General features: G+C 40.7%; 1 protein-coding gene across 5 annotated transcripts in view; it reads right to left on the reverse strand.

Moving 5' to 3' along the window:
• Positions 1 to 22,096, reverse strand: part of TPX2 (TPX2 microtubule nucleation factor) — a 32,338-nt gene extending 10,242 nt beyond the window's left edge. For 2 of the 5 annotated variants that reach the window (XM_053699871.1, XM_053699783.1), the window contains exons 1-7: positions 21,971 to 22,096; positions 20,938 to 21,101; positions 13,633 to 13,749; positions 7,487 to 7,610; positions 7,200 to 7,322; positions 6,968 to 7,015; positions 6,626 to 6,763 (exon numbers count right to left, since the gene is read on the reverse strand). In XM_053699871.1, the coding sequence (XP_053555846.1) occupies positions 6,626 to 6,763; positions 6,968 to 7,015; positions 7,200 to 7,322; positions 7,487 to 7,610; positions 13,633 to 13,749; positions 20,938 to 21,040 (653 nt within the window). In that variant the 5' untranslated portion in view covers positions 21,041 to 21,101; positions 21,971 to 22,096. The remainder of the gene's footprint in view (positions 1 to 6,625; positions 6,764 to 6,967; positions 7,016 to 7,199; positions 7,323 to 7,486; positions 7,611 to 13,632; positions 13,750 to 20,937; positions 21,102 to 21,970) is intronic. The other 3 variants (XM_053699933.1, XM_053699821.1, XM_053699956.1) reach the window with 3 other exon arrangements.
• Between the last annotated feature and the right edge of the window lie 650 nt (positions 22,097 to 22,746).

Genomic DNA, 22,746 nt, shown 5'->3' on the forward strand with positions numbered 1-22,746 from the left:
TGCATTTTTCACCGTTTCCCATGACAACTTAAACCTAAAATAATTTCCACTACATTTAAATAGCTTGTTTTGCTCACTGCGTTCACTACACATAAAAGCTAAATTTTTTGCTTACCTGATACATTTATTTCTTGACACGGTGAGTCCACGGATCATCTAATTACTATTGGGAATATCACTCCTGCCCAGCAAATAGAAAAACAGCAAAGCTGTTAAATATCACCTCCCTTACCTCCAACCAAGTAATTCGACCGAAGTAAAGGAGAGAAAGGAAGCAACAAGGTGCAGAGGTGCCTGAGGTTTAAAATACAACAAAAACCTGTCCAAATAAACAGGGTGGGCCGTGGACTCACTGTGTCAAGAAAGAGAGAAATCAGGTAAGCATAAATTTTGTTTTCTTTCTAATGACACGGTGAGTCCACGGATAATCTAATTACTATTGGGAATCAATACCCAAGCTAGAGGACACAGATAAGGGAGGGACAAGACAGGGAACCTAAAAACGGAAGGCACCACTGCTTGAAGAACCTTTCTCCCAAAAGAAGCCTCAGCGAGGCAAAAGTATAAAATTTATAGAATTTTGAAAGTGTGTAGAGAGGACCAAGTTGCAGCCTTGCAAATCTGTTCCACAGAAGCTTCATTTTTGAATGCCCAGGAAGAGGAAACAGCCCTCGTAGAATGAGCCGTGACTCTCAGGGTGCTGCTGTCCAGCAGTTTCATAGGCCAAGCGAATGATACTCCTCAGCCACAAAGAAAAAAGTAGCCGTAGCTTTCGGCCCCTTACGCTTCCCAGAGAAAACTACAAACAGAGCAGAAGACTGGCGAAAATCCTTAGTCGCCTGTAGATAGAATTTTAAACACACGCACCATGTCTAGGTTGTGCAGCAGACGTTCTTTATGAGAAGATGGGTTAAGACATAATGAAGGAACAACAATCTCCTGACTAATGTTCCTATCCAAAACCTACTATTTTTCTTTCAGATAAGGTAAGGAGATTCAAACTGTAACGCCAAGAGCTCTGAGACTCTACAAGCAGACAAAACAGCAACAAGAAACAAAACCTTCCAAGATAATTTAATATCTAAGGAATGCATAGGCTCAGAGAGCCTGCTGAATAACTTTAAGAACAAGGTTAAGACTCCAGGGAGGAGTAACAGGTTTGAACACAGGCCTGATACTGACCAAGGCCTGGCAGAACGATTGCACGTCTGGTACATCCGCCAGACGTTTATGTAACAAAATAGACATGGCAGATATTTGATCTTTCAAAGAACTGGCCAATAAAGCCTTCTCCAAACCTTCTTGGAGAAGAGCAAGAATTCTAGGAATCCGAACTCTACTACAAGAGTAGCCTCTGGATTCACACCAATACAGATATTTACGCCATATCTTGTAGTAAATTCTTCCTGGTAACAGGCTTACGAGCCTGAATCATGGTCTCAATGACTACTCATACAAAATCCCCGCTTAGATAAGATTAAGCATCAGCTTCAGAGAAACGAGATTTGGATGAAGGAAGGGCCCTTGAAGTAGAAGGTCTATCCTCAGATAAAGTCTCCAAGGCGGGAGAAATGACATCTCAACTAGGTCTGCATACCAGATCCTGCGAGGCCACGCCGGTGCAATGAGGATCACCGACGCCCTCTCCTGTTTTATTTGAGCAATGACCCGAGGAAGGAGAGCGAACGGAGGAAATAGGTATGCTAGACTGAAATTCCAAGGGACCGCCAGAGCATCAGTACAGCCTGAGGATCCATCGACCCGTACCTCGGGAGCCTGGCATTCCGACGAGATGCCATGAGATTTAGTTCCGGCTGTCCCCATTTGAGAATCAAGCTGGAAAACTCTTCCGGATAGAGCTCCCACTCCCCCGGGTGAAAGGTCTGCCTGCTCAAAAAAATCTGCTTCCCAATTGTCCACTCCTGGAATGTGGATCGCAGATAGACTGCAGTTGTGGGTCTCCGCCCACTGAATAATTTTAGCTACCTCTGTAATGGCCAAGGAACTCCAAGTTCCTCCCTGATGGTTGATGTAAGCCACTGAAGTTAAGTTGTCCGACTGGAACCTGATAAACCGGGCTGAAGCTAACTAGGGCCAGGCCAGCGCAGCATTGAAGATTGCCCTCAGCTCCAGAATGTTTATGAGGAGAACAGACTCCTCCCGAGTCCATGTCCCCTGAGACTTTAGTGAGCCCCAGACTGCTCCCCATCCCAGCAGGCTCCCTGGGAGAAATGTTCCTGAGACAATCACCAAGGAAGATAATCTCTTGTCACCTGATTCAGATGTAATCGTGGAGACAGATCTGCATAATCCCTGTTCCACTGTCTGATCATGCATACTGCAGAGATCTGAGGTGGAAACAGGCAAACAGAATGATGTCCATGGCAGCTACCATCAGATCGATCACCTCCATACATTGAGCCACTGACGGCCGAGGAGAGGACTGAAGCACCAGACAAGAATCCAAGATATTTGACTTTGACCTCTGTCAGAAATATTTTAATCGATAGGGAATCTATTATGGTTCCCAGGAACACTACCCTTGTAGCTGGAATTAAGGAACTCTTTCCCAAATTCACCTTCCATCCGTGAGAGCACAGGAAGGATAACATCTCTGTGTGGGAGTTCGCTTGTTGAAAGGATGGCACCTGAACCAGAATGTCATCCAAATAAGGCGCCACTGCAATGCCCCGCACCACCGCCAACAGGGATCCCCGGACCTTTTTGAAAAAATTCTGGGAGCTGTGGCAAGGCTGAATGGAAGAGCCACAAACTTGAAGTGTTTGTCTAGAAATGCGAACCTCTGAAACGTGCGATGATCCCTGTGGATGGGAACATGCAGGTACACATCCTTTTAATCTACTGTTGTCATAAATTGACCCTCTTTAACCAAGGGAAGAATGGAACAAATAGTTTCCATCTTGAAGGACGGTACTCTGAGGAACTTGTCTAGACTTAAGATCTAGAATTGGTCTGAAAGCTCTCTTTTTTGGGAACCATGAACAGATTGGAGTAAAAACCCAGACCCTGTTCCTGCCTTGGAACAGAAACTATCACTCCCAGGTCAGAAAAGGTCTTGAACACAGCATAAGAACGCCTCTCTATCTGGTCTACAGATAATCTTGAGAGCAGAAACCAGCCCCTGGGAGGTAAAAGTCTTTAACTCTAGTTTGTATCCCTGGGACACGATGTCCACCGCCCAGAAATCCTGAACATCCCAAACCCAAGCCTGAGCGAAGGAGGAAAGTCTGCCCCCCCCCCCCAATCTGGTCCCAGATCGGGGCAGACACTTCATGCTGAGTTATTAGCGGACTTCTTAGATTGCTTTCCCTTGATTCATGACTGGTTGGACCTCGAGGAAGGCTTGGACTGTTCCTGCTTTGTAGAGGGAGGCTTACCCTTGAAGTTTCAAAAGGAATGAATGAAAATTACTCTGACGTCCCTTCTACTTATTCCTCTTACCCTGAGGGAGGAAATGACCCTTTCCTCCCGTAATGTTGGAAATAATTTCAGCCAAGCCCGGCCCAAACAAGGTCTTACCCTTGTAGGGAATTGCCAAAAGCTTAGACTTAGATGACACTTCCGCAGACCAGGATTTTCAACCATAAGGTTCTGCGGGACAGTACGGCAAACCCAGACATTTTTTGCTCCTAGCTTAATAACCTGTAGGGAAGCATCAGTAATAAAAGAATTGGCCAACTTGAGGGCCTTGATCCTATCCTGGATCCCGTCAAGGGGAGTGTCTGCCTGAATAGACAGACAATGAATCAAACCAGTATGCTGCCGCACTAGTGACGGTAGCAATACACACCGCAGGTTGCCATTGTAAACCCTGGTTAACATACATCTTTTTGAGCAATCACTCCAACTTCTTATCCATAGGATCCTTAAATGAACAACTATCCTCTATGTGAATAGTGGTTCTCTTAGCTAAGGTGGAAATTGCCCCTTCCACCTTGGGGACCGTCTGCCAAGACTCCTTGACAGAGTCAGCAATAGGAAACATCTTTTTAAAAATAGATGGAGAAAAAAGGAATACCCGGTCTCTGCCACTTAGCAATAATCTCTGTAGCCCAATCTGGTACAGGGAAAACCTCTACCATGGAACATCAAAATACTTGTTTAGTTTACTAGACTTCTTAGGATGGACTATGACCATAGTGTTGGAGTCATCCGGTAGCCAAAACCTCCTTAAAAAGGGACACTGAACCCAAATTTTATCTTTTGCGATTCAGATAGAGCATGCAATTTTAAGAAACTGATTTACTCCTATTATCAATTTTTCTTCATTCTCTTGGTATCTTTATTTGAAATACAAAAATGTAAGTTTAGATGCCAGCCCATTTTTGGTGAACAACCTGGGTTGTCCTCGCTGATTAGTGGATAAATTCATCCACCAATAAAAAGTGCTGTCCAGAGTTTTGAACAAAAAAACCTTAGATGTCTATCAAATAAAGATAGCAAGAAAATGAAGAATGGATAATTGGAGTAAATTAGAAAGTTGCATGCTCTATCTGAATCATGAAAGAAAATATTTGGGTTCAGTGTCCCTTTAAGTAAAAAACTGAGGTGTTCCAGCTTAAACCTAAATGATATCACTTCAGCATCAGAAGAGGGAGTTTCACTGTCTGAGATTTCCCCCTCAGATGCCACGGAAGTATTGTCCTCAGATTTCTGGGAAGAAACATTCGGAAAAACCGCAACCGTGTCAGAAACCTTACTCCCTAAATCTTTAAGTTCCTCTTGCGCTTTCCCCGCAGTATGGGAAAGGCAGACAGTGCATCAGTTACCGCAGACGACAAAATGAAAGCAATGTCTTGCAATGAGACTACAACTGGAGTTTGTGAGGAAGCGCAGGGCACTGCATGTGTGGACGATAAAATTTGGGACATTTGAGGAGAAAGCTGCAGCATATCCTGAACACTTACAGGAAAACCTTGAGCAGCATCCGCCTTAGACAATGCTGGCTCAGAATCAAAATGTCTATCCCTGTAATTCAATGTTCTCTCAATACATGAGGAACAGAAAGGAATTGGTGGTTCCACATTAGCATCAAAACAAAGTACATGTAACATTCTGCAGGGCCTCTTGGTCCATCTGTACCCAAGAATTAACCAAATGAAAAATAAAATTATTTTATTTTACATACATATAAAAATTTTAAACGATAATCTTTATGTTGTTTCACAAAATAATGTCTAACACCCCAGACAGCTCTGAGGTGCCTACCTGTCCTGCTGACTGCCGGAATTAATAACTGCCCAACTTCTGTTAGTAGAAAAATCCGGACTCAATCAGGGCTGCTCCACTCGGTATCCAGAGATCGCTTCACACAGAAAGCGGAACCGCAACTAGGAGACACACATCCGACACACTGGAAATGAGTAGGGATGAAAGAAAGCGCGCAAATTCTTTGCCTCTTCTAAAAAAAAAAAAAAACAGACCCGCCCATCGTGGGCGTTACTACCAGAACCTCACGGCCTGCATTAACTATGAATGTAAAGCCGCTGGGAGTATAACCACCATAAGCTGTAATAAAAATGAACTAAGTCTATAGTTCCTTTTCCCGACGTCCCCAGTGCCTGCACAAACTGCCTTCCATTGTCCTATTAACCCACAATAGGATAAATGAGTCCCAACAGATGTTAAAGTGACAATATTTTTCTGTATGCTCCCTAGAAAAATAAACTTAGCACTTACCTCTATGAAATCTGCCTGGCAGCAGGGCAGCTCAATAGGATTGAGAGGCATTCTCCCTCACATGGACCTGTGGAAGAAGGAAGAGACTTAGTGATCTCCCTCAGGCTTTTAAAGTTAGGGCAGCAATAATTTGGGAGGCGCAGTGAGGATTATACCCCACAAGGTCCCAATTGCTTAAAAGCCACCACTGCTCTACTGAAGAGACTGACATGGAGTACGGCTAAACTCCAGGAAAATGCAGAACAAACTTGCACTGCTGAAAAATAATAAAATCTTGATTGAAGAATCTTCCAGACACCTAAACTTTACCACCTCCTTGCTCTTAACGTAGGCAAAGAAAATGACTGGTGTTGGAGGGAAGGGAGGTGATATTTAACAGCTTTGCTGTGGTGCTCTTTGCCTCCTCCTGCTGGCCAGGAATGATATTCCCAATAGTAATTAGAAACTCACCGTGTCATTAGAAAGAAAGTTTTCTTCCATGTTACAATTAGTGACCATCTGTACATTTGCCAACAAACTACTATATTCTAGTTAAATCCTTTCACAAACCAAGGAGCAACATCCAATTTGTATAATCAGATCCAGAATAGAAACTTTATTTTAAGATGGATTTTAATTTATCCATTCTAATGAAGATACTTACTTTTTAAAAGTGATGAAATTCCAATACCCCACACCCCGGCCAGTAACTTCAATAGTTTTTGGTTTTTTTGTGAGCCAACAGTAGCTCTAGCAAAAAAATAAAATAAAGTTATCGCAGATCTTTATTAGAATGAATATCCATCTAAAATATTGTTTCTATTCCGGATCTGATTTTCCAATTGGAAACTTTACCATCAATTTAAATCTATAATTCTAGCCACATGCTTTTTCTCCCCTTGTAACAAACTTAAAATTCATGGTACAACAAAAACATTTAACATACTTCAGCACTGTAGGAGTGGAGGGCATAGTCAACAGCTTGGACTTTGGTTTTGGAGAGCATAGGTTGTTTGCTTTGTCCCTGCTTGTGGACAGTCCTTTGTTCAACGAGGTATCTGATGTGACGCTTCTGCTGAGTGTCCTAGAAGAGAGAGAATGTTCACTAATACACTCAATTTTAGAATCAATCACAAACTAAAATTATCACCAGTGTGGGGATTTGGAGACATTACTAACACACAAACCTGTAAAGTGCACCCCCAAGCCTCAACATTTTCCTAGTGACAGAAGTGTAACAGATTTACATAGCTAATAAAAAAAAATTCACCAGCCTGTGCTCACTTACCTCCTTACAGTTTGAGGCACTGGCTTGTTCTCTGATGATCTATAAGTCCTGTAGGAAATGTATGTGAAGGGGTAACAGATTGTTAACCCTTGCATTCAATCCCACAAAAGGCTATAACAATTTGTTACGCCCACACAAAGCATCTACCCATATCTGTTCCTGTCAACAGCATTACTAGCCAGAGGTACACAGCACTCAGTTCAGGTGTTACTCACACACACACAATACTTACAGCTTTTGTTTCTTTGTAGGAGGGTGGTCATCTGGGTGCACAGATGAACTGACTGTACGCCTCTCAGCTCGAATTTTTGCCAGCTGTTTGTTCCTCTCCTTGCCAGAAAGTCGCTTTGATGACCTTATGACGATAGGGTTTGGGAGTCATAAAAACACACACATTATAAAGGAGGTATAGTAACTAAACCATCCTTGCACATAACAGCCACACACAGGAAAAAAAAAAAAAACCCACACACACCACTCATTCAAACTTATATGCCCCAGGATCTGGCACCTCATTACCTATTTCCTGTAGATACTCTATGCCCACTTTGATTCTTGTTTGTAGCTCTCCAAGCATCCATAGAAGAAATAATATTAAGGGGTTGTTGTGACATTGCGTCATCCTGTGCATTGTGATTTTCATCTGTAAAATAGGAGGTTACAGTTGTACAAAATCCTTTAGCTTTAAAAAAAGGGACATATAATTATAATACAAAAGCAGACTGCAGGTCAATGCAGCACCAATATAGCTGTAATCTCCTGTAAATAACTCAGTGCAGTGCTCGTTTGTTTTGCTCTCAGAATAGGCACAAAAACAAAATTTATGCTTACCTGATAAATGTATTTCCTTTTTGATACGACGAGTCCACAGGATCATTCATTACTTATGGGATATTCACCTCCTGGTCACCAGGAGGCGGCAAAGAGCACCACAGCAAAGCTGTTAAATAGCCCATCCCCTCTCTCCCACTCCAGTCATTTGACCGAAGTTAGGAAAGAAAGGAAAGCCAAGGTGCAGAGGTGTCTGGAGTTTATAAAAATCAAAACCTGTCTATACATAAAAACAGGGTGGGCCGTGGACTTGTGTCAAAAAGGAAATAAATTTATCAGGTAAGCATAAATTTTGTTTTCCTTTTTTAGACACTACGAGTCCACGGGATCATTCATTACTTATGGGATACAATACCCAAGCTAGAGGACACGGATGATACGGGAGGGAAAGACATGGACCTAAACGGAAGGCACCACTGCACGAAGAACCTCCCAAAAACAGCCTCAGATGAGGCAAACGTGTCAAATTTGTAAAGTTTCGAAAAAGTATGGAGGGGACCAAGTTGCAGCCTTGTTAATCTGCTCCACAGAAGCCTCATTCTTGAACGCCCATGAGAAAGCCACAGCCCTCGTGGAATGAGCCGTAACCCTCTCAGGAGGGTGCTGCCCAGCAGTCTCATAGGCGAGGTGTACGATACTCTTCAGCCACAAAGAAAGAGAAGTAGCCGTAGCTTTCTGACCCTTACGTTTTCCAGAAAAAAACTACAAACAAAGAAGAGGACTGACGAAAGTCCTTAGTCACCTGAAGATAAAACTTCAGGGCCCGAACCACATCTAAATTGTGAAGTCTCTCCTTCTGGGAAGAAGAATTAGGACACAAGGAAGGAACAACAATTTCTTGGTTAATGTTCCTATACGTAACGACTTTAGGAAGAAAACCTAGTTTTGTTCTAAGCACTACCTTATCCGAGTGGAAAATAAGGTATGGATATTCACATTGTAGCGCCGAGAGTTCTGCGACTTCGCACAGAAGAAATGGCAACCAGAAAAAGAACTTTCCAAGATAGCAACTTGACATCTAAGGAATGCATAGGCTCAAATGGAGCCCCTTGAAGAACTTTGAGAACTAGATTAAGACTCCATGGAGGAGTAACTGGTTTGAACACAGGCCTGATTCTTACCAAGTCCTGACAAAAGGATTGTACATCTGCTAGACGTTTGTGAAACAAAATGGATAGAGCCGAAATTTGACCCTTTAGGGAACTAGCAGATAAACCCTTCTCCAGACCTTCCTGGAGAAAAGACAAAACTCTAGGAATTCTAACTCTACTCCAAGAGTAGCCCTTGGATTCACACCAATAAAAGTATCTACGCCAAATCTTATGGTAGATTTTTCTAGTTACAGGCTTACGAGCCTGAATCAAGGTCTCTATGACCGGATCAGAGAACCCACGCTTGGATAAAATTAAAAGAGTGTTGGTGGGTAATAGGATTAAGGCTTCTGATGACAGCGTAAGCCGAAACGTGTCAAGCCCTTTGGCACTTGCAAGTGTTTTGTTTTATCTAGTCCATGCTGTGACATGTAAAGAATGAATAAAGTTTTCTTTTTTGAATTTATCCTGAAGCACCACTTTCTATATGTTTTCTTTTGCGAAAGCAGGTTCCCTGGGATAGATGATAGATCCAGAGACAACCACCACTGAAGAGAATCCCTCGTCTCCTGATCTAGAGTTATCAGAGGAGACAGATCTGTATAATCCCCGTTCCATTGCCTGAGCATGCTTAGCTATAGAGGTCTGAGATGGAACTGAGCAAAAGGGATGATATCCATTGTCGCCACCATCAGCCCGATTACCTCCATACATTGAGCCACCGAAGGCCGGAGAGTGTACTGAAGGGCACGACAGGTATGAAACAACTTTGTTTTCCTGACCTCTGTCAGAAAAAATTTCTTTGACAGGGGATCTATTATGGTCCCTAGAAAGGTTACCCTTGTACTTGGAAACAAGGAGCTTTTTTCCAGATTTATCTTCCACCCATGAGATCTCAGGAAGGATAATACCAGGTTGGTATGGGATCTGGCTTGTTGAAGTGATGGTGCTTGAATTAGAATGTCGTCCAGACACAGCGCCACTCCAATGCCCTGCGGTCAAAGAACCGCCAGAAGAGATCCCAGCACCTTTGTAAATATTCTTGGAGCAGTGGCCAGGCCAAAGGGTAACGCCACAAACTGAAAGTGTTTGTCTAAGAATGCAAACCTTAGAATTTGTAATGGTCCCTGTGAATGGGAACATGTAGGTATGTGTCCTTTAGGTCCACTGTGGTCATGAACTGACCTTCTTGAATCAGCGGTAGTATGGAACGTATAGTTTCCATCTTAAAAGACGGACCTCGAGTCTAAACAAATTTCTAAGAGTTCCAAGATTGGTCTGAAGGTTCCCTCTTTTTTGGGAACCACAAACAGATTTGAGTAAAAACCCTGACCCTGTTCCTGTGCTGGAACAGGAACGATCACTCCCCTGACAGAGAAATCATCTACGCAATGTAAGAACGCCTCTCTTTTTATCTTGTCTGCAGATAATCTTGAAGGCAGGAACCTGCCGATAGAGGGAACATTTTTGAATTCCAATTTGTACCCCTGGGACACTATTTCTAAAGCCCAGGGATCCTGAACATCCCGCACCCAAGCCTAAACAAAAAGGGATAGTCTGCCCCCTACCAGATCCGGCCTTGGATCAGGGGCATGCCCTTCATGCTGACTTAGTTCCAATTTCAGGATTCTTGGTTTGCTTGGGCTTCCAAGAAGGGTTGGGCCTCCATGCAGGCTTAGGTTGTTCCTGCTTGGCGGAGGAAGCAATTCCTTTGTAATTCCGAAAGGAACGAAAATTAGTCTGTCGTCCTTTAAGTTTAATCTTCTTATCCTGCGGGAGAAGATGGCCCTTACCTCCCGAGATATCAGAAATGATCTCCTTCAGAGCAGGTCCGAACAAGGTCTTACCCTTGTAAGGAATAGAAAGGAGCTTAGTCTTAGAAGACACATCCGTGGACCAAGGCTTTAGCCATAAGGCCCTGCGGGCTAGGACCGAAAAACCCAAACTCTTAGCTGCCAGCTTAAAGACCTGTAAAGAAGTGTCTGTAATAAAAGCATTAGCTTTTATCTTGTATCTCCTCCAAGGGAGTCTCTGACTGAAGCGACTCAATAAGATTGTCTAACCAGTATGCCACCGCACCTGTGACGGTAATAATACAGGCAGTAGGTTGCATCAGAAGTCCCCGATGTACATAAAGTTTCTTAACTATACCCTCTAATCTTTTATCCATAGGGACTTTAAACGAACAGCTATCCTCTATGGGAATAGTGGTTCTCTTAGCCAGGGTGGAGATAGGGCCCTCCACCTTAGGAATAGCATGCCACGTTTCTTTAAAAATATCCTCTACTGGGAACATTTTCTTAAACATAGGTGAGGGAGAGAAAGGAATACCAGGCCTCTCCCATTCCTTAGCGAGTATTTCTGAAGTCCGCTTGGGAACCGGAAAAACCTGTGAAAAGGCAGGAATATCAACATACTTGGCCAACTTTTGGTACCTGTAGGAGCCACCACTAACGTATCTAGTGTAAGTAAAACCTCCCTTAATAGCATACGGAGGTGTTCCACCTTAACCTAAAATTCACCACCCCTGAATCTACTTGAGGTATTGAATTCCCTGCATCTGAAATTTCCCCTTCAGATAAAACCTCATTGCCTTCCTCCTCTGGTTGGGAAGGTATATCAGTAGCCTCTGCACCCTCACTTATAGATTGTCTAGCCTTCCTTTTAAGACTACCCTCTTGTAGTAGGGGGGGGGGAAAGGCCGACAACGCATCATTGATAGTAGATGACATAAGGGAAGCTATGTCTTTTAGAGTGATTGTGGGCGCTAAAGCAGGAGTACAGGACACTGATTGAGCAGGCGTAATAGATTGGGACGTATGGGGAGAAAGCTGCGGCCCACTTGGACCATCCTCGCTAGACTTTTGAGAAGTATCTATAGTAGAAAGGCTTTGCTCAGTAAAAAGCAATTCTCTGCCGTTTTCAGCCCTCTTAATGCTTAAGGGACAAAAAGGGATTGGTGGTTCCACATTAGCATCAAGACATAAGGAGCAAATAGAGCTCTGCAAGTCTCCTGAGTCCATATTGAAGCACAACACACAATGCCAAAATATGAAAACAAAAAAATATTTTAATCAAAAAAAGTTAGTCACTTTAAATTTTAAAACGTAACTTTTTTACTGCAATAAGAAAAAATGTTCAAAACAATTTTTTTATACTCCAAAATGAAAAATAATGCACCCTACACCTCAGCAGTCTTGCTGAGGCACCTACCTGACCCTCTGACAGTTATGTTATGCATACTGTCACTCTGGATCGATAAGGGTTAAAAACGATGCAGCAGAAAAACGGATCACTGTCCTAGAAACCTGCTTGTATATTTTAGTGAAGCAGGGATCCTGAGAGGAACTCCGTTGAAACCTTGTACTTTTAACTAGGCCAAAGGAAAAAACTGCCAATAACTAGGCACCACCCCTTTGTGGGCATGTCTAACCGTCTATCTCACATAGGAAAAATGTTAACGTTAAGCCATGTGGGAACCACCATTAAAGCTAGTCTCCCAGCCCCAGTGCCTGTAACATGCCGTCTCATACTCTCCCTCTGAGAGAATAATGTCCCAAGTGCTTATAATATAATGCTATAAGCTTACCGTGTAATAAAGTGCTCAATTTTCCTCTAACAGCTTAGGAAAAAAATAAGCACTTAACTCATGTTGCTGCCTGACAGCCAAAGCAGTTCAGCCGGTTTGAAGAGTCCCATCTCTCCACATGGACCTCTGAAATGAATGAATGAAATTCCTGATACAAGCCCCTCAGGATTTTCAGGGTTAGGGCAGCAATACTGTATGGGAGGCGCAGTGAGTTTAAGTATGTCTCACAAGTTCCCATTGCTTTAAAGCCAGCAAAGCTCTTTCAACAGAGAATGGAACACAGCTACACCCCAGGACAAAGCAGTATTAAAATATACTGCAAAATAAAACAAACTCTTGATTGAAGAATCAAATCTAACACCTCACTTTACCGCATCCTATCTTAACGCAGGCAAAGAGAATGACTGGAGTGAGAGAGAGGGGATGGGCTATTTAACAGCTTTGCTGTGGTGCTCTTTGCCGCCTCCTGGTGACCAGGAGGTGAATATCCCATAAGTAATGAATGATCCTGTGGACTTGTGTCTAAAAAAGGAAAACCATTCAGTGATGTCACCAACATAGTTACTACATCAGATTGTTACTGCATAAATCCAACCCAAATGTTTTAAGAAAGTTATATTTCAACCTTTTAATAAGAGCCTTCTATTCCCCTTCTCTGTCCCCAAAGTAATTTCACAGTTATACTAACATGTCTATGGTTTGGGGGTAAAGCAGTTTAGAAAAAGATAAATAAAAATGCAGCTACTGTCCAGGTCTGCTTCAGATCATTAGTTCTCAGAGAATCCAGGAGTGGTATTTAACTATGGGCTTAACCCCTTTGTGAGGGTTAAACACATATTTGAAGGTCTGTACTGTTAAAATTACATGATCTAACAAATTAGAGCATGTCATTTTTTCCCCTATGATGCACTCCACCTGGAATTACAAAAATATTTATGCAACGCTTCTATCCAGAAAACAGTACCCACTCTGCACAAATAAATATTTTTATGGATGTCCCTGTGGCGGCTCCTAACCAGTTACTGCACCATGTTTTTCCAAATACATGTTTATCATATTGACTTCTGGGATTATTAAATCATCTGGTGGGTTTATTTTTCTAGTATGTGCTGTTAAGAATGTTTTTGTATAACACCTTTAAAAATAGCCATTACCTGAATTCTTGGTAGGTGTAACATTGGACTGCAGGGTGCCAGACTTTCGAATGGGGGTGTTCTTTGTATTATCTTTGTTTGGCTCAGGAGGAATGTTCTCAGCATCCACTAGCTGGTCTGAAACAAGGTATACAAAACACCATACAATTCATTACATATCTTGCATACCATAAAGGTTTTTTAGATTTACACACAACTGCCAAGACACCTATCAAAGATCTAACAAGTTGTAAACACTGCTTCTGATCCAATAAGCAGCACTAATTACACAGCTGTGTTCTACTACTGGATATTTCTACTTTGTATTTAACCCCTGCAAAAGGGTTAAACACAGAGTTTCAGGGTTTCTGGTCTTAAAATTACATGATCTAGCAAAATACAGAATATCATATTTCTACTATAATGGACCTATGAAGGGTTATAAACAGTAAAAAAAAAAAATATTCTAATTTGATAGAAAATGTCATTTTAAGACTAACACCACTATTGCATGCTTAACCCCTGCAAGGGGGTTAAACATACAGTAGAAGTGCTGCTCAGAACCCGCGGAGTACTGCTGGTTCTTAGAGAAACCTTAGGCTGATCCAGTCAGCAGTGCTAGTCACACAACTTAGACGCGCAACCAGTGCTGCTGTTTCTATCAGCAGAGGTTTCTGCTCTGGGTCAGCAGTGCTCCGCGGGTCCCCAAGCAGTACCACCACTTCTGAGTGTTCAACTCTTGGGGGTTAAACACAGAGTAGTACAGGGTCGATAGTCTTTAAAAGGGCCAGTAAACCCACAAAATAATAATGTTATATAATTCTGCACTATGTGCAGAATTATATATCAGCTGCTTAGCGCCATCTTTCTACCTTAAAAGATTTCAGTGAAAAATTGCTACGAAAGTTATTTACAGTACGCCACTCCTGGCTGTACTGAGCGGGTCTGTTTGTTTTCCCTAAGCACATCGGACACGCTGTCTATTCACAGCCGGCCTGTTCGCGCCATTAAACTCAATGTAACTCGCTCCCGCTCTGGTAGCAGGAGCGAGCTACATTGAGTTTAATGGCGCGATCAGGCCGGCTGTGAATAGACAGCGTGTCCGATGTGCTTAGGGAAAACAAACAGACCCGCTCAGTACAGCCAGGAGCGGCGTACTGTAAAAATAACTTTCGTAGCAATTTTTCACTGAAATCTGATGTTATATAATTCTGCAGTTCTCTTCCTTTAAACATACATTAGGTATGTAACACTTTACAAACTGTAGTCAGAAACCATCCTCATATGCCTTATAATTCCTATTTTACACCACCAGCTAAAGAGTTCTGTATGAATTCTCCTCGATCACCAAGATACTAAACAACCCCATGCTTAATGGAACAATCTCCCCCCCCCCCCTTACAAAAAAAATAAAATAAATAATAATAATAATTATAACAAAAGAGTGAGTGAATGTGAAAAAAAACACACAAAAAGTCTACACACCCGTTAAAATGGCAGGTTTCTGTGATGTAAAAAAAATTATAAACTATGCAACTCAATTGAAAAAACAAACAAATCTTTTAGGTGAAGGGAAGTAAAAATAAAAAAATAAATACTTTGAAGCACCTTTTGATTTTATTACAGCACTCAGTCTTTTTGGGTATGAGTTTATCAGCATGGCACATTTTGACTTGGCAAGATTCGCCCACTCTTCCTTGCAAAAACACTCCAAATCTGTCAGATTGCGAGGGCATCTCCTATGCACAGCCCTCTTCAGATCAACCCACAGATTTTCAAATCGGATTCAGGTCTGGGCCATTCGAAAACTGTAATCATCTTCTGGTGAAGCCATTCCTTTGTTGATTTGGATGTATGCTTTGGGTCGTCATGCTGAAAGATGAAGTTCCTCTTCATGTTCAGCTTTCTAGCAGAAGCCTGAAGGTTTTGTGCCAATATTGACTGGTATTTGGAACTGTTCATAATTCCCTCTACCTTGAATAAGGCCCCAGTTCCAGCTGAAGAAAAACAGTCCCAAAGCATGATGCTGCCTTCACCATGTTTCACTGTGGGTATGATGTTCTTTAGGTGATATGCAGTGTTGTTTTTGCGCCAAACGTATCTTTTGGAATTATGGCCAAAAAGTTCAACCTTGGTTTCATCAGACCATAACACCTTATCTCACATGCTTTTGGGACACTTCAGATGTGTTTTTGCTAAATTTAGCTGGGCTTGGATGTTTCTTTGTAAGAAAAGGCTTCCGTCTTGCGGTCTTCGCCCAAAGCCCAAACATATGAAGAATACAGGAGATTGTCACATGTACCACACAGCCAGTACTTGCCAGATATTCCTGCAGCTCCTTTAATGTTGCTGTAGGCCTCTTGGTAGCCTGTGATTGTGATTGCTTAACTCTGAACACAGCTACATCCCCAGTTATAAGAGGTTGTGCACACTTATGCAACCACATTATCTTAGTTTGGTTTTTTGGTTTACATCCCTCCACCTTAAAGATTTCAGTTTGTTTTTCAATTTAGTTGTGATAGAGATATATAGATATATCCAGCATAAACAAAATCTACCCTCCAGATACAGCCACCTGGGTGCAAATATTGCCAGTAATAAATTATCAAAAAATATACTGCACTCTCAGGATTTGAACAGCAAAGGTCAGCTTTAATAGACGACGTTTCAGGGAACTTTCTTCCTTTTCCTCAGATCAAAAAACAGTTTAAAGTGAAGGTCCATTTTGATGAATTAGTGCCCGGTTTTTAATAAACCAAGTAAAAACAAGGGCACTTTAATTCATCAAAATTGACATTTCACAGTTTTCTTCAAAAACGTACCTTTTAATCCTGAATGCCGCTCCAACGATTCCCCCAGCCATCGGAAGCCTCTGCAGACGTCAGAAATGACGAATCATGCTTCCTCCAAATCTCAGCATCCCCCCGGGGGAATCTTGGCCTGATGCAACGCTGTGATTGGAGGAAGCCAGATTAGTCGTTTTGGACCCGCGAAGGGGGCTTGCGACAGGAGGTGGGAGTGCTGGAGCGTCTGCCAGGATTAAAAGGTACGTTTTTGAAGAAAAAAAACAGTGAAATGTCCATTTTGATTAATTAAAGTGCTCTTGTTTTTAATAGGTTTATTAAAAAACGGGCACCAATTCATCAAAATGGACCTTCACTTTAAATAGTGTACAAACAATTGGTTACTTCCTCCCCTTAACAGAAAAAACACCAATACCAGATGTTTATATAACCTACTACGTCCAGTATTAATCATCTAACCAGACGTAGTAGTAGGTTGTGTAAACATTCAGTATTACGCGATTCAACTAAAGGGTGAGAAAAGGATGAATATCAGTGTATTGTCACAATACACGTTATGTTGCCTTGGGGAAATATTTGTGTATTAATTTTTTTTTATGGATACACAAATATATGTTTATGTACCATTCCTATGCTGATGCCCCACTTTTATTATTATTGATGCCAATATATTGCTAAATTCCAGACACCGCACTTACGGTTAGATGATAGCGATGAATACCAGATGCAGTAGGTTATTTAAACATCCAGTATTACACACAATTCAACTGAAGGGTGAAAAATGTATGGATATCACAATATGTTGTCACAATAAGAATTATGGTGCATTGGGGAAATTATATTTGTGTTAAAAAAAAAAAAAATTTTTTTTAAAAGACACATTTCATGAATATTTACATTAAATTTATATCGGAAATAGGATATTCTACTTCCAGGTTTTATGCTAAAGTTGTCTGGGATATGATTGAAGTTTTGGCGGGGTTTTTTGTTAAGGGGAGGAGGTAACCAATTGTTTGTACACTATATTGTTCTGAGGAAGGGGATTATGTGTTACCTGAAACGTCAATAAATTGGACATTGCTTTGGTGAAAATCCTGTGGTGCTACTGTTATTTTCGTTGGATTTTAAATGCAGTTAAATATCCGTGTGGTTGCAGACGGTGGGCAGGATATAGATATCTCCCAATAAACTGCACTCACCGGACCTTTTGGGTGAAAAAAAATCAAAAATGTTAACTTTTTTTTTTATCCAAAGGTCCTGTGAGTGCAGTTCATTTGGAGATATTTGTCACATATTTGCACCCAGGTAGTGGCCGGCAGGTGGGTGGATCAGCTATTTGGACAAAAAAAAAAAAAAAAAAAAAAGAAACATTGTAATCTGATAATCAATTTGTATCAGAGTAATGTTAGTGGTTATGCTCACCTGGTCAACCCTCAAAAGTATGAGGTATATTATATGCCTGGATGGGAAATATATCCCCACTGTGTTAAAGGTGTCGGTGGGCAATACATCCGGTGTATCCTAATTAATAAGGGGTCTAGAAGTAGTATAGAATATGTACTGCGTTATATTAAATTGTTTTGTAATTTTCCCTATGGATCTTGCACCCAGACCTGTCTGGGGTTAACTGCCTGTGGCTCTGGGGACAGCACAGCTTCCTGTGAGTGCCAGTGGCACCCAGGGCTGAGCATGTTGCAGGGTCATGGGAGGTGTACCCGGTCCGGTATGAGAGTGCAGTTCCCTTCCGTGTTTTGTATACGTCTAGGGTGATTACATATGCCTGTGCACCCTTCCCTTGTTCCCAGTTTAATAAGGGGTTGTATACAGCGCCTATAAAGGCAAGAGGTGGTGTGATCAGTAGGTAGAGACTTCTGAGGTGGTTTAGATGTAGTAAATGTAGTTTATTACATGAGGTGAGCAAATAATTAAACACAAGACAAAGTCAAGATAAAATACAGAGTATAGAATCCTATAAGCTATACATAAAATTCACTGAATAAAAATGTCAACAGATAAAAATAAATATAAATAAAGGGTCAACAAAGAAAAATAGAGAGTCAAGAATGGAGGGGATGTAACAGTTAAGGATCCATATTGGGGAGTTTATCCAAATGTGTAAATCCAAATAGGTGAATATCAAAGTGTCAGAGTGTCTCAAAGTATGGTAACACAATTAGTGATCCAAAAGTGAAGAAAAGTAACGTGGCAAAAAATGATGAACCATAAAATTGGATAGTAAAAATTGAAAAAAACATACATACTAAACTTGTGTGCACAAAAAGGTTAATAAAGTGAAAAGATAAGAAGAATCCTCCAGTGTGGTCTTTTGGTGCTCTGTGTCCTTGGTAGAATAAAAGAAGGGAATTCAAAATATCCAGAAATCCAAAAAAATTAAGAATAAAAAAATCCTAGAAAAAATAAATAAAACAGAACGTAGTGTAGATGTACAAAAAGGATCAAACTATTAAAAATAAGCTTACCAAGTGTCGACGCATGCAAGGCCTTTTTCAAGACAATAAAAGTTGTGGCAATAAGTGGCCTTATATAGGGTAAGCTGTAATGTGTTTGGGCACCAAAATTACTCTTTGGGCCACCGCATCATACCCGCATCATGGGTACAATTTTTATAAAAGTTGTCTAAAACATACCTTAAAAGGGTTATAAACCATAAGCTTAGCTTGATAATAGTACTCAGAGTAAATGATGACATTTAGATATTCATATTAGCAATAGTATGTGCGTATTATATTTTATAAACGTAATCAAATCTCTTGTGCCTGGTTCATAGGTTTCACTTCCGGTTTCGGCTGAATACTACTTCCGGCTTCACTGAGTAAGGGATACATATGTTCTTACATGAAGAACCAATGCCTCTATTCGTTAGCCAGACTTATCACGTTAGTTGGGTATGAATAATTTTATCCATTGCAGGAATGTATTCATATTTCCATTCGTTTGACTAATATCGCGAAACCAGAAGTGGATGTGTGACGTCACTTCCGGTATTGGTGATTCATGAAATTTACAAATATGGAAATATAGGTAAAATCCGGTACTCTTAGTCAAATTATTAGTGGTGTAACTTTGTGAAATAAGTTTGTGTAATGAAAATTATATGACATCCTTCTATATTGGCAAACTTTATTAAGAATGTTATTGCCACAACTTTTATTGTCTTGAAAAAGGCCTTGCATAGGCCGAAACGCGTCGACACTTGGTAAGCTTATTTTTAATAGAGTTTGATCCTTTTTGTACATCTACACTATGTTCTGTTTATTTATTATTTCTAGGATTTTTTTATTCTTAATTTTTTGGATTTCTTTAATTGCCTTCTTCCATTCTACCAAGGACACAGAGCACCAAAGGACCACACTGGAGGATTCTTCTTATCTTTTCACTTTATTAACCTTTTTGTGCACACAAGATATAGATATATATATATATATATTTTTATTTTTTTGATATATAGATAGAGATATATATATATATATATATATATATATATATATATATATATATATATATATTTTTTTTTTATTTTTTTTAGATATAGATATTTTAGTGTTTCACCGAGTTTTCAAATTTTTACTATCCAATTTTATGGTTCATCATTTTTTTGCCACGTTACTTTTCTTCACTTTTGGATCACTAATTGTGTTAACATACTTTGAGACACTCTCACACTCCCCAATATGGATCCTTAACTGGTACATCCCCTCCAATCTTGACTCTATTTTTCTTTGTTGACCCTTTATTTATATTTATTTTTTATCTGTTGACGTTTTTATTCAGTGATTTTATGTATAGCGTATAGGATTCTATACTCTGTATTTTATCTTGACTTTGTCTTCTTTTTAATTTGCTCACCTCATGTAATAAACTACATTTACTACATCTAAACCACCTCAGAAGTCTCTACCTACTGATCACACCACCTCTTGCCTTTATAGGCGCTGTATACAACCCCTTATTCGACTACTTTCTTTCCAGACCAGCTAGGAGGTCTCTGTATACTAGTTTGAGGTCAATCCTTGGCGCTCGATCTAAACACACCTTGTTCCCAGTTTGTTTGAATTTGAAAGCTTGCATTGTGTGGCTGTTTTAGGGTCCCAGGTATTGGAAAGGACCTTGACGAGTTACCTGGGCTTGTCCCATTTGGCCAGATGCGGTAACTAACCTTTCCATTTTTGCTTTTAAATCTTAGCCGAGAGCTTGTGAGTGCTGAGTTCTCTGTGTGTTGTATTAATTTGTTTTGTAATTTTCCCTATGGTTCTTGCACCCAGACCTGTCTGGGGTTAACTGCCTGTGGCTCTGGGGAAAGCACAGCTTCCTGCGAGTGCCAGTGGCACCCAGGGCTGAGCATGTTGCAGGGTCATGGGATGTGTACCCGGTCAAGTATGAGAGTGCAGTTCCCTTACGTGATAAATATAAATATATATATATATATATAAATAAAAATAAATACATATATATATATATATACACACACACAAACACACTTAAAAATAGAAAACAAACTTACCAAACCATGAGTCTGCATTTGGATCATCCTCACCTTGGAATGAGTCAAATTTAATATAGGTAGTAGGAGCATCATAGGAATAGGTATCCTGCGGGCAGGACATGTCCCCTTTTTTCACAGATTTTCTACTTCACAGTATCAGTTCTGTGTGTGGCCTCCAAAAGCTAAAATCAAAACACAAAAGCCAAAGTACTTAGCACTAGATTAAGTGAGCTCTGCCTATGCTTTCAGAGAATCAGTGCAAGATCAGGCTGACATGCTCTCATGTTACAATGACATGCTAGCTTAGCATTCAAATAGTTTCTAAGGCCTACATTTGATAAGGAAAAAAACAAACAAAAAGCAACTACTGCTAATTTGGGTCACAGTCTCTCAGTTTCCTCTAAGTAATCCTAATGATTTATCTCCTAAAACTCCATCCTAACCTTTCTACCCTAAAACTTCCCCCATCCTATCCTCCCTCTCTAGCAGCAGCCACCACCCACCCCTTCTCTAATAGCAACAGTGAAAAAAAGGAGGCAATATAAAATAAAAAAGCACTACATTGTGTACTATTGGGACACAAGGGGTGTACAATGTTAGTCTTCAATCGTTAGATATTTAGCACATAACCTTTGTTGATAAGTGCCATGCCCATGTATCTCTACGCAAGTCTCAACCCTGGATATTAAAAACACTTATGAAAAGAAAAATTTCAGTCTTTTTTTTTTTTTTTTTTAATCTTGGAGAAACCTTTTTGAGAAACAGATTAATTTAGAAAGAGAAAACATACGCTGAAATGAAATAGCTTTTCCCCCTCGCTTTAGCCCTATCCTACCCCTCCCTCAATGTCTTATCTGTCAAATACCGCCAGTGAATATCATTGTCCCCATATTTTCAACTGTGCCCGTCATCATCGTACTTATAAAGTAGGCTCTGGCCCTACTATCTCACGCAGCCCAGTGTCCGTGTCACAGATCACGCTTGCACTTTCCCACTATCTACTACTTCCACCCTCCTTGATGGCGATGACAGCCTGTCTACTACCTCTAACCTCACTCTCTTCGCACAAGACCTCTGCCTCCGTTATCCTCTTCACCCAGGGCCGGTTTCTCTCTTCTCCTAAACTGAACTCCTCTTCTCTCTCGCCCGTTACTGATTTCAAATGAAGCGCTGTTCTGAACTAACCAATCGAAACAGGAAAGATCACAACGCCTTCCTACATAGAGAAAGATAAACCCCTCCCTCGCTACTGGGAAATGAAGTCCCGTGTAACACTGTAGCAACAAATCATAGGAAAAACTGAACTACATTTCCCGAAGAACATCGCGGCAGTTCAAAAGTACAAAACAGGCACAACACGGGGAAAAATAAAAAACAGTTTTGTGTATATGATGAGATGTAAAACTTTTCACAAATGTAGTCGACTCTTACAAGTTTAATGAAAAGATTTTAGTTAATTGATTGAAAAAATGAGGGAGCTGAAGGTTGGTATTGAAGGTTGGAGCTGGTATTGATTGTGGTTACTTTGCTATTTTCTCAAATAAACGTATGTAATGTATGTAAAATATTTTATACGTAATTTACTTTACCTGAGAAAGGTGTGGTTTATTTTATTGCTGCAGTGTTTGTAAATCCAGGTGGTCCCCTGCTTCTATAATTATATACATTTCAGTAAATTAGAGTACCAATAGGACGAGTGTCACTAACTGTGTACAGTAAACAGTTACAAATGTATAAAACCTGTAGGCTGAGGGTTTGATACAATTTATCCATGTAGGTGCGCAGAGCTGGCTGGGGAAAGTCTATGGGGAAAACAGGGACTTTATA

The sequence above is a fragment of the Bombina bombina genome, chromosome 1 (assembly GCF_027579735.1).
Source record: "Bombina bombina isolate aBomBom1 chromosome 1, aBomBom1.pri, whole genome shotgun sequence".
NCBI lineage: Eukaryota > Metazoa > Chordata > Amphibia > Anura > Bombinatoridae > Bombina > Bombina bombina.